Source organism: Convolutriloba macropyga, chromosome 10 (assembly GCF_964194025.1).
Source record: "Convolutriloba macropyga chromosome 10, txConMacr16.3, whole genome shotgun sequence".
Taxonomy (NCBI): domain Eukaryota; kingdom Metazoa; phylum Xenacoelomorpha; order Acoela; family Convolutidae; genus Convolutriloba; species Convolutriloba macropyga.
In genome coordinates, this window is record NC_134477.1 from 30,115,676 (window position 1) to 30,127,976 (window position 12,301).

The following is a 12,301-nucleotide window of genomic DNA, read 5'->3' on the forward strand; positions in this document are numbered from 1 at the left end:
ACTGGTGTGAGACGTGTTGTCGGCTAATGGTCGCAGAGCTTCAAGCGATTCTGCAAGGTCGTTGCTGCTTTTGCACTTATTGAGTCTGATGAACTTCGGTTTCCTGTGGACAACTTAGAGATAGATATTGGAGAGCTTGTCACGAGTTAAGGGTGGGAAGTATTTACAGATCTTGGGGCTTTGTCTGTCGTTGTGAGGGATGTTTCTGTGTCGTTTTGTGTAGGGTAGTTGGTCGTTTGAAAAAATTTGGGCATTGGCCCGCCGCTATGTCAGATTCTGGTTCCCGGTCCCTCTGACTGTTAGAGTCTGCCAAAAGGTTCTGAGAACCTTCACGGAGACTAACTACGCTAACTCGGGGAGTCGCGGGCCAAAAACAGCAGCTATTGCAGGTCCAAGAGGTCGTCTTTTCTTTGATGTCTTTGCTTCGCTGCGTGCATCTAAGGTGGGACCATTCATGGCATAGACTGCATTGTACGCTGTGTGAATTGTGGTGGATCAGTTGTTTGCAGCAAATACAAGTCCGTTTCGTCATGATAGTAGAACAATAGAGGTGGTAAAGGCTGCTAGTTTCACAAATAGGTTGTCACAGAGAGATAGATTGTCACAGTGTGGGATAGTGGGCCGCAATGAAGGGCTTAGAAACTTAGCGCAAACTGAAAAACTCTGATAAACCTATAAAATATTTCCTTTCAATAAGTTTATCACAACTGACATCCAGTGAAAGACAGAAGGAGAAAGATGTCCTCGGGGAACGCTTCCATATGATTCATCAGGAAGGAAAAAAAGACTTTCGGATAAAAAATTTGATACTATTATCAAGGGCGTGAAATCGAAATGAGCAGTAATTGACTCACACTAGCCAACTTTCTGAAATCCAGTGAAAGACAGAAGGAGAAAGATGTCCTCGGGAAACGCTTCCATATGACTCACCAGGAAGGAAAAATGAAGACTTCCGGATAAAGAACTTGAAACTATATTATCAAGGGCGTGAAGTCGAAATGAGCAGTAATTGAACAACACTAGCCAACAGCTTGCTTCTCAATTGGCAGTCAATTTGCAGCTTGTCTTAATGTCAAGAATTGGTTAGAATGGTGACATCAGCATCAATTTCCTTCATATTTATAACTGAAACATGGCTCTCTGAAATCATTTTTGATTCAAAGTATTACTCGGATCTCATTTCAACGTTGTGGCACGTTCCGATCGCAGCAAATGGGAAAACGGAGGTGTTCTCATTGCTGCTTCTAATTGCATCCAAACACAAAATTAATGGATGTTAAATTACCACAATATCCTGTCTGTTGCGTGTGGTCTTCTAGATAGCATACCGTCGTTTTTCACATTGATATACAAACCCCCAGTCGGATCTCCATTTCACTTCAGCATCGAATTGCTCACTGATTGCCTAATTGAATACCTAGCGAAAATCAAACGTTTAGTCAGCAACTATTCGCCTACGACAACAGTTAATACTTATGTGCTCTGTGATTTTAATCTTCCCGGTATCAATTGGGAAACACTTACATCGATTAACTCTCAGGAAGTTTTTAGATTTACTTGACAAACTTAATTTGAATCAATTTGTTAGCGGTCCCACTCACAAAAGTCACAACACGTTGGATCTTATCTTGTCTAATGTGGATCAATTACCTGTATCAATTGGAACCAAACTTTTTTCCAATCATTACCCGATCTTCTTTTCTTGTAACCTCGATCTCATTGATGCTAAATTCAAATCAGGTTTTTCACGCTCGTCATTCAATGCGCAAGCTTTCAACTTTTATCTTTCTGAATTGTTCAAATTTCTAAGTTTTAACGATATGAAGAGTTTGGAATATAATGAGCACTGGTATTTTTATCTGCAAGAAAGTTTTAGTCAATGTGTTAAAATAAAAAGAGCTGAGCGACGTAATGCGACAATATTTTTCTCCTCGCATGCAATGCATCTCCTGAATCAGAAAGAGACTAACTGTCGTAAGCTTACAAAAAACTGGACACTTTTGCTCTCACTAAAACAAAGAACTTAATAAATCTCTGAACGAGTCGATTGAATTGGACAAGCAAATTTTCATTGAAAAATTCAACCTTTCATGTTCTTCTCACTGTTTTAGGCTGCTCAGAACACTTGGCTTCAGTAAGTCTTTACCTTCTGTTATGTCTTATAGCGGAGTGTCTGTCCTCTAGCTCTGAGATCGCAAATGGTTTTAATAATTTCTTTGGTTCCGTTTTTTCTCCCAAAATTAAATGGGCCAGCATCTTATGAATTTTTGCCAGAGTTTTGTATAGACAACGTTTTCAGAAACAGAGATAAGAACCTTATTATTGCGCTGTGAAGATTCGAGCTCTATGGGTGCTGATAATATTCCTTCATTCGTTCTTAGTGAGTGTGCGACTTTGTTATCTCTAGCAGTTCAACAACTCTTTTACTGGGTTACCAAAAATTGCACCTGGCCTTCTTTATGGAAGATATCGTATATTACGCCCTTACATGAAACGGGACCACTGAACTTGGTTGAAAACTATCGTCCAATAAGTATTTTATGTACTCTTTCGTTGGTATTCGAACGTATTTTGTTTGATTTTATTTATCTAAAGGTGAAGTTTTTAATTTGCAAACAGCAACACGGCTTCATGAAAATAAGGAGCACTTTAACTCAAATGATTGATTACTTAGATTTTGGTTATAAATCTCAAGACAATAGCTCTCCTGCACTTTCAGTTTATTTTGTCATCAGGGAGGCCTTTGACACTGTTCCTCATCACTTATTGCTGTCTAAACTTCAAGTTCTTGGCTTCTGTCCTGGTTTTATGGTGCTTTTTGAGTCTTATCTTCCTGATCCCTTACAGTGCGTCAAAATGAATGACACTTTCTCTCCCTTCTGGAATCTGACATCTGGTGTACCACAAGGCAGTGTCCTTGGACCACTTCTTTTTCTGTTATTTATCAATGATATGCCAAATCTCACATGGATCGTATTTTCTGTACGCTGATGATTTGAAAATTTTCACATGCTGCGAGTCACAACTTATACAACGAGACCTTAACGCCTTACAGCAGTGGTCAGTTTTAAATAGCTTGAGCTTTAATCCGCTAAATGTAAAATTTTACCTTTCAATTTTCACCGTTCGCAAGTATTAAAACTTGGTGAGACAGCACTGGATTATATTGAAGACCTGACTATATTGAAGACCTTGGCTTCACCATATCGAGTAATTTGAGCTGGCAGCGTCACATTGATACAAAATTAGCTAAAGGCAAAAAGATTTTCTATTTCATAAAGCGAAAAGTGCCAGCGGAAACTTTTCATGATCTCCACGATCTCAGCAAGGAGGAAATTTTTATTGTATCAAAGTCTCGTCCTCTCCGTCCTTCTTCACAGTTGTTCTGTATGGCAGCTTTCCGTAACCTATATGCGCAAGCTGGGGAAATTTCTATCAAAAGTTTTCAGATGGATTATTTCTGATCCCGATTACGTTTCTGCACTTCAGAGATTTTCTTTCTTACCAGTTTGCTACAAGAAGATTCAGTCAGATATGGTGCTGCTTTGGAAAATGATCAATAAACAAGCGGAGGTTGAGAGTGAAATACAAAATAGTTTTTTCAACACAAGGTCATTGACTCGTTTACTGTTTAGCGTGACATTGACTGTTTAGCGTGCCTAAAACGCAGAAAATTTGCTCTGAAGATAACTTTTTTGTCAGGGCCACCAGATGTGCAAATGAACTGCTAAAGCTAAATGTTATTAAATTCGATATGCCGCTGGGCATATTTCATACTAAAGTACATATTTTTCTAGTTGAAAAACTTAATCATTTTAACAATGATATCTCTTGTTCTTATTTTGCAATATGTTTTTGTAAAAATTGTCGCTCTTAATTTCTCTTGATGCCTGGACTAAATGATATCTTCACTCCTGTTTTGGAATTGAGTCTTTTACTACTACTACTTAAACTTTCGCTCCAGAGCAATTTTGAAAATTTAAATTTTAACCCCAACATAATTGTTTGATTGTTTTGGTACCAACCGGTCAGAAGACGTGTTTGCACCATCGTTGAAACATTCACCGTATAGTCCCTCAAAATGCGAGATATTTGTCCCAACTGTACGTCGTCTGGACGTTGTTGTTGATATAGCTGTTCGATAAAGTTAGAAGTCATGGGATCATATTCCTGCCAATCATAGTCGTCACGCCATTCCCAACAAACACTTGTAGAACCAGCACCACCAACTGCCATACTAAATCTGTAATTATTAGCTCCTTTTTATAGCCCAGTTAAGAAAATAGAATCTCTCTATTGTAGTTGCTTTAGAATAGACGCGGCTATGGATTATACTATGCTAGGGTTGGGGGCTATAATCTGAACCTCCAGGAAAACTTTTAAAGAGTAGATTACAAAATTTGCATTAAAAATGCTACGATGTCCTTACTCCAATGACAACCCTGTCAATATTGAAGATCGGTACTCAAGCTTCCACTCAAACTAGCAGTCACAACTCTATTTCAAAAGTAATGGTAGCTGTTACTGTCAAAAAGACAGTTCGGCAATGACAGTTCAGAAATAACATTTGAAACTGAAAAAACTCAAAACTCAAAAATGGTGAACCCTAAAATTTTTTGTTTTTTGGGACCGAAATTTTGTACACCCCCCCCCCCCCCCCGATTTTTGGAAGGGAAAACCCGAGGAACCCGTGGTTATAGCACACGCTTAGGGTAACCTCTAAGCTACTCATGGACCCAACGAACGTTATTGCATCAGACCCACACGTGTGTCTATTAGCACTTAACTTATTAAATAGTTTCAGTGTTTGTTTGAAAAGACCGTATTATTGAGAGACCTTTTCGTGAAAGGGATTTTAGAGGCCGGCATTTATGGTTTACATAATTGGTGCAAGCTCGCTGAATGCTACAATCAAAAGGATACCCTACAAATTCAGAAAGGAATTAGTTGGCAGAAGTTACAGTCTTGGAGGGCTCAGCTTCAACGAGAACGCTAACGACCCATTGAAGGTGTTACAAACTCTACAGAGAGGACAGGGTATGCCTGCCAGAAAACACAAAGTTATAAGTTGGCACGACGTTATCAGTAATTCGATAAACAAACATAAAAGCAACAACTACAGGGCCATAAGTGTTGAAAAGTTACTTGAAATACTGCGTGAATTCAGTCATCGAATCGAAGCCGTTGTGTATTGTAGACGTGAAGGAGCTTCTGACATTTTTCGCAAATTGTTGGAGAGCAAAATTAACATATTAGACGTTAAATCAAACATTCTATCCCATCGCAAGAGTAAAGATTTCAAAGTTTTAGACGACCTAAAACAAACCCGCCCGTCCACTGAACTTGAAGCCCGATTGCATCAACTGTTTGGCGGCACAGAAAGAACTTGAAAAGCCTTTACAAGAATGACAAGAAGAGGTCGAAACCGTGCAAGCCAAAGAAAAACAAGCCATCAAAGAAGGGGAGAGAGAGCGAAACGGAGGAAAGAAACAGCTCAACACGAGAATTTTGATTGTTTGTCTTGTTTGTTTTTTTTGGATTGCCGTCGCAACTTTAACTGGTAGGAAGGGGCTCTGACGATCTCTAAGTAGTACAGTTTTTCGATCTGTTTATCTTCCGTTATAAGCACGAGTGTGTTGTTTGATTTTGATTCTGTTTGAGTGCCTTCGCAACCTTAACTGGTAGGACGGGGCTCACAAGATTACGAAATTCTATAAATGCAAGTGCCTTCGCAAACTTAACTGGGGGCTTGTACTCTTACAACTTAAAGGGGCTTGTACTCTTGAACTCTTGAATTCTTTGAAAATGGGAGATAAAGCCACAACTCAATCAACGAAGTACCCATGTGGTGCCTGTAATCTTGAATGCAAAAATGGATCAGTTTCCTGTTTTAAATGTGGTGGCTGGTACCACGCCGGTGACTGTTCCGGCATTGCAACAAGTGTCCTTAGATGTCTGCAAAAAACTTCAGGGCTTATTTGATTGTGTTAAAACTGCGAAGAGAGTGGTAAAAAAACTTCTCAGAGATGGACCCGATGATATAAATGGAATCGGCAGTAAGCAAGCTGCATAAGAAAGCAGTTAAATGATCGACAACTGAATGAGAATATGCTTGAAAGCACAGTTCAGACATTCATTGATGAAAGAATGTTGCATATTGAACAAATGTTTGAGAACAAAATCAATTCATTCATTGAAAAACAGCAGCAGATACCAAGAGACATCATGGCAAAAAAGCAATGTAAAAATGCAATCAAATCAAGACATCGTGGCAAAAAGCAATGTATCGACTCCCATACCAAACATAAAGAAAGTAATGAAAGAAACTCTACAACAGCAGGAACAAGAAAAGGAGGACAATGAAAAACGGTAGAATAATCTGGTTTTATTTAATGTTCCAGAAAGCAATTTCGAAACCCCCAAGGAAAAAGAAAGTGAGGACCTACAAGTCTTTCATCAATTTTGCGAAGAGGTCTTAAGGATCGATCTAGATGAAAACCAAATAGAAAAATTTATACGAATTGGGAAAATTAGCAATGAAGGCTCACCAAAACCGAGACCGCTAAAAATTGTCCTTAAAGAGAAAAGGGAACAAAAAAAACATCTTTAGATCATTGCAAAATTTTAAGGAAGCAGATTCGACACTCCAACTGATCAGTGTTTCTCATGACTACTCAAGACAGACCCGCGAAAAAATAAATTCAATGATTGAGGAAGCTATAAGAAGGATGGACACGACTCAACAAATTACTGATACACAAACAATTAGGGGAACTGCAGGTCAGCTACAGGTTCAACAACGCCGCAGAAAAACGGTTTCAAACGCTGCTGCATCTGACTTCTGACTAAAATCTATCAATATCTTACTATGCAATGTAAGAAGCTTGATCTACTTGAACAGAAGAATTAAATTTTCTGACTATGTATACAGACTTGATTTCGACGTTTTACTTTTAGCTGAGACATGGCTCACTACTGAAATAAAAAGTCAGAAACTGTTCCTTCCCGGTTATGATATTATACAAGGCGATATACCAACTGAATCAGATGCCTCTTGTCACAGTGGTGTGCTGATAGTTGTGAAGAAAACAATCAAATCCGAGGAAATTAAAATGGCTGAATTAACCTTATCAGTTCAATCTTCACTTCGAGTTACGAAGTTAATTGGCCTAGAACCTTTTTACATCGCAGCTCTCTACAACCCTCTGGCGGGAAACAAATACCGGATATCTGTTGAGGATTTACAAAAGTTTTTCCGCTTCCTTGAGGAAACGTGCTCCAAGCGTCTCCTCTTATCCGGTGACTTCAATATGCCTCACACTAACTGGAGTACATATGATTCTGCAAACGAATATGAAAATCAGTTTGCTTCGCTTCTGTTTGTTCTATATGATTTTAAAACTATACATCAATTTCAATACAACAAAGAAAAAAGCTGTCTTGATCTTGTGTTGTGCAATGAAGATCCAATCGTCAATGATACAAGTTTGTGCGGAAATCTTTCTCGGTTTTCAGACCATTTTCCCTCACGATTAATGTGTCCATTAATAGTAAAGTTTCAGAAAATTCATTAACGAGATACTTTAGCTCCTGCAATTGTGATTTTGATGCGTTAAATGAGGCTATTATTGCCAACCCATTCAAGCTTTACTGCTATAGCAATTTGGAAGTTAACACGAATCTCTGGTATGAATGGATACTTATACTGATCGAAATACACATTCCTTTTCGAACAAAAAATAGACAACTACCGCCTCCATGGATATCAGCACACACATCCCATCACGTGAACAAGATTAAAACTGAGCGAAGAAAACTATTGAAAAGGGGACTCTGTACGTCTGAAAAACTGAAAAAGCTCACTGAGAAATGTGCTCAATTGCAAATAAACGATAGAGTCGATCACGAACAGAAGTTTTTTGCCAGCAGACACAATGGACGAACATACCGTTATTTGAAAAGCCTGAAAAAGCATAGTCTACCACCAGTAATAAAATCTGAAAACTTGAGAAAGGAAGCTACCACAGACCTCGAGAAAGCAAACCTTTTCATTAATTACTTTGATGCGGTAGTGACTGATGACGGTTATGAATACTTCGAACCAAGCGAACAACATAATTTTGGGGAAAATGACATCTCAATTACCGAAGATTTAATCAAAACAGAGCTGAAGTCACTTAACATCTCGAAGAGCAGAGGTCAATATTCGACACCACCAATATTGTTTAAAAGATGCGGGGATCAATAGCTACGTCCCTTAAAAGTTTGTTCTGTAATATCAAGCGATTAGGCAAATTGCCATCTGCTTGGAAGACTGGTGTTGTCAGTCCGATATACAAAAATCGTGACAAAAGAGAAGTTTCGAACTATAGGCCAGTTACTCTATTAAAAATTGTCGCGAAATCATTTGAAAAATTTATCTTTGCACCACTTTACACTGCGTTTCATGATCGTATAAGCAATTTCCAATTTGGGTTTAGGCCAAGACGTTCTGTTGTACTACAATTACTATACAGTTTATCTCATATTTACTCACACTTGAACTCGAGAGACTCTGTTAATTTATTTATTTTATTTGATTTCTCCAAAGCGTTTGACAAAATAAAACATTGTATCATGATGAAAAAGTTACTCCAAATTCCCATCTCCAAGGCTTCATTCGAACTGATATAAGACTATTTATTAGGAAGAAGACAGAAAGTGCGAATAGGTGACCAGTTATCAAATGAGCGAGCTGTAACATCTGGAGTACCACAGGGATCGGTATTGGGACCATTATTCTTCCTGGTATAAATAAACGATCTCTACAATGCTGTTTTCTCATCGTTAGCCTTACTATTTGCTGATGATTTAAAACTGCTATTCAATGGGAGACCTGAACAAGAATCCTTAGAAAAACTTCAAACCAACCTACAAGCTCTTCACAACTGGAGTGTGCAAAACCATCTACTATTTAATTTGAAAAAAATTTCCATAAGCAAATTTCAGTACGGTAGAAATAAGAACACCCTAGAAAATTTTTGTTTTTTTATGCATGCAAGAAATTTAAACCACAAAAGCCTTGTTCATGACGTTTGCCTGTTCATAGATGAATCACTAAACTGGAACGAGCATGGTGAAGTAAGAGTTGGAATGGCCAGAAAATAATTCTTTCGGTTGAGAAGAAGTAAGTCCCCGATCATTTGCACCAAGAGTAAAGCCGAACTATACCGCTCAATGATATCAATATCGAATGCTGGGAAATAAGAAAAACGAATTTCGAAATCATTGAAAAATTCAATAAAAAGGTTCTGAAGTGGATTTGCGAAAATATAGACTACAAGGATGCTTTGGTCAAATCAAACTTATTTTTCGAAAGAGTTCAACATCGCCAACAGCGGTAGAAGGAGACGGGTTGTGCTTCCAGACCCTAGATATGAAATGCAGAGGCAAAAATTCTGGTATAGGACTGAATTCAGAATAAACGTCGTGCAAAGAGCTCTTGATTTCTTTAACCCGAAGAATCTGAAGAACAAATTTATTGAATACATGTGGAGTTTTTTGAATAGGCATTGGACTGAAAACAATCCCTGTACTTGGATACTTTTTTTTTATGTACAAGCTGTCGTGCCAACCCTAGATTGTAAACGCGGGGTGTGATTCCCCAGTGGCATATCCACGAAGTCATAATAATAATAATAATAATAATAATAATTATAATAATAATAATAATAATAATAATAATAATAATAATAATAATAATAATAATATGGTGCAAAATTGGTATTTTTGATATATTGTTATTTATTGTCCAAATTTCTTAAGTCGTTTATTTTATGGTACTTTAGGTGATCATGAAAGGTCAAATACCGTACATTCGAGGTATTTAGAGCTGCGTAAGAACCCTCCGTGCTTGTGTCAACGAAAGTAAATATTGCAGTTATTTGACATTTACTATGTAAACAATAACCTTTTAGAACAACAACAAGAACAGTACAAATCTTCGATTCAATTTGGTGGACCAGAACGAAATTTCTACGATGGCAAGCAAAAGCCCCAGTAGACACTGGAAAACAGTTGATTGGAAGACGAGTGATCAACTGAATACGTTAGAGAAAGAGCAAGCTGACCTACTCAAATTGTTCTCCAGACACCTCACCGAACTAGAAGGCTATCTGACACAAAAGAAAACAATGGCAGCTGAAAGTCCCTATCGATGCTTCTTCAATACGCACGACAGTTTAGAAGACAACAGAAAGCAGCTGAAGTTACTTTTAAAACCAAAATAATTAGAAGCTTTTGACAATGACACCAAGGGTATCGATATTACAAGTCAGTTAAAGCTGCTTGCCCAATTTTGAGTGAATTATCGAATTTGGAAAAGAAGTTGAAAAAAGAAAACTCAATTGATTATGAAGAACAGACAATGTGTGATCAGGTGGAACGGATAGAAGAAAAACCAGATGAGATCTACGCGGAATCAATGCGAATGATGAAAGAAATTGCTCCCGAGAGCTTGAGGATATCAGCGACATTAGGAGTCACTATTGGGACCTGTTCAAGCTGTACAGGCACTGTAAGGACTGTGGCAATCAAACATCTATAGTGTCATCCACTTTGACTGTTGATAGGGAACCAAACGTGACTGTAGTTGATAAAGGAAATGGGTAAATAGATAACGCTGAAGCGAACGTCGAGGTCTCTTCCAGGCATTCTGATACTCATGGAAGCAGAAAAGAACCCAGTATCACCAACTCGCGATCATCAAGAAAGCGGCGGATCTCCAAAGACTAAGAGTTAAAAAACAATCTGAGCAACAACTGCGAGAGCGGCAATTGGAGTTAGACTAGGAGCGTGGGGAATACAACTATTTCGGCAACAACAAGAGGACGAATTACTTTTGCGACAGAAAGAGCGAGAGCTCAAAAACAAAAGGAAATAAGCTGAAGCCGACAAAGAACAAAGGCGCATGGAAATTGAACTAACAAAAGGAACTTCACGAGCATCTGGTTCGCATGCAGCTGACTTAGAAAATGTTGCATTAAGACGCAAGCTTCAAAGACCTGCAGGCTGGGCAAATTAGGTAGCCAAACAGTCTGGCCCTAGTCGGCCACTCTCTCCTAATGTGGTGATCGACACTCCTAAGAATGTCACACAAGACAGAGTTGACAAACGTTTCAGTGTCTACCTTGAAACATCCCCGCTGTTTCAACTGGGTACAGGACTTTGCTCAACGCAACTGCAAGATTCAAGCATTCTCAAGAAACCAAAAATTCCTAAATCAATTGGGGTAACAGAACCACAGACTTTTTTGCCCCAGACGACGTTCCAGCAACAAAAACCGTCAATGTTTCCAAACAGACAGCGAAGTCAAAGTACCTAGCACAACTCTCGCAATAGATCGATAGAATGCCAAAACCAAACAACAGCGAGCCAAACTACCCCACAAATGAATTACCAACCGATTGGTGATCCAAGAAGGTTAATAAAACTCATGCTCACGGAGTTCTCACCCTTTGGAGGTGACACGAGTGGGCAGAGCTTTTGGATGTCATTGTGCATCAAAACCGGCTGAACGATACTCAGAAGATGCAGTGTCTGAAAATAAGCATCAGCGAGCAGGCGATGGCTGCAATTTCTGGATTAGCTTTCATCTCACAGGCATATTATATAGCCTGGGACTTTCTCTGCAAGATTTTTAGCAGACCCAGAGTCATAGTTGAATCTCAACTCAAGAAGATACACACACTTGCTCCAGTCAGACACGACGACTCAAATGGCATTGCTCGTTTTGCTAACGTAGTCACAAATACAGTTAACGTTTTGACTCAACTTGGGTTTCGGCATGTTCTGGAATCGGAGGGAGTTCTGAGTTCAGCAATCTAAAAATTTTCCCCTCAACTTAAAGAGCACTGGCTACGTCGCCTACAATATCATGGCTTACTATCAGCAAACTTGATCGTTTTCAAAAACTGGTAGGAATTAACTGCTTTCATACATAAAGACTTGTTAGCCCCAACAAAATCCAAGTTTCGAAATCGCAAGAAACCAAAAACAAGTACTTTTTCATTTAACGCTGATGATCCTACCAAACCAAAGATTTCAGAATGCCCTTTCAAAGATGAACAGCACGATATACGGAGTTGTGAGTAACTCAAATTATTGAAGCTGAACTGAATTGGAATGTAGACACGGATAATCTCATAGTCTGTCGTGGAACTGAACAAGAAGTTTCAGCAAAATCAACTCAGAGAATTGTCCTATCCTTTGTCTCAACAGTTTCCGAACCTCTTGGGATAAGTTCACCTTTCACGAAAAAAAT

The 12,301-nt window shown here is 38.7% G+C and overlaps 1 protein-coding gene across 4 annotated transcripts in view; it reads right to left on the reverse strand.

Annotated features, from left to right (window-relative positions):
- LOC142347860 (putative E3 ubiquitin-protein ligase DTX2) overlaps window positions 1-12,301 on the reverse strand; it is a 346,790-nt gene that overhangs the window by 75,659 nt on the left and 258,830 nt on the right. For all 4 annotated transcript variants that reach the window (XM_075399000.1, XM_075398999.1, XM_075398997.1 and 1 more), the window contains one exon: window positions 4,026-4,243. In XM_075399000.1, coding sequence (XP_075255115.1) covers window positions 4,026-4,236 — 211 coding nt within the window. In that variant the 5' untranslated portion in view covers window positions 4,237-4,243. Of the gene's footprint in view, window positions 1-4,025; window positions 4,244-12,301 lie in introns of those variants that run through there.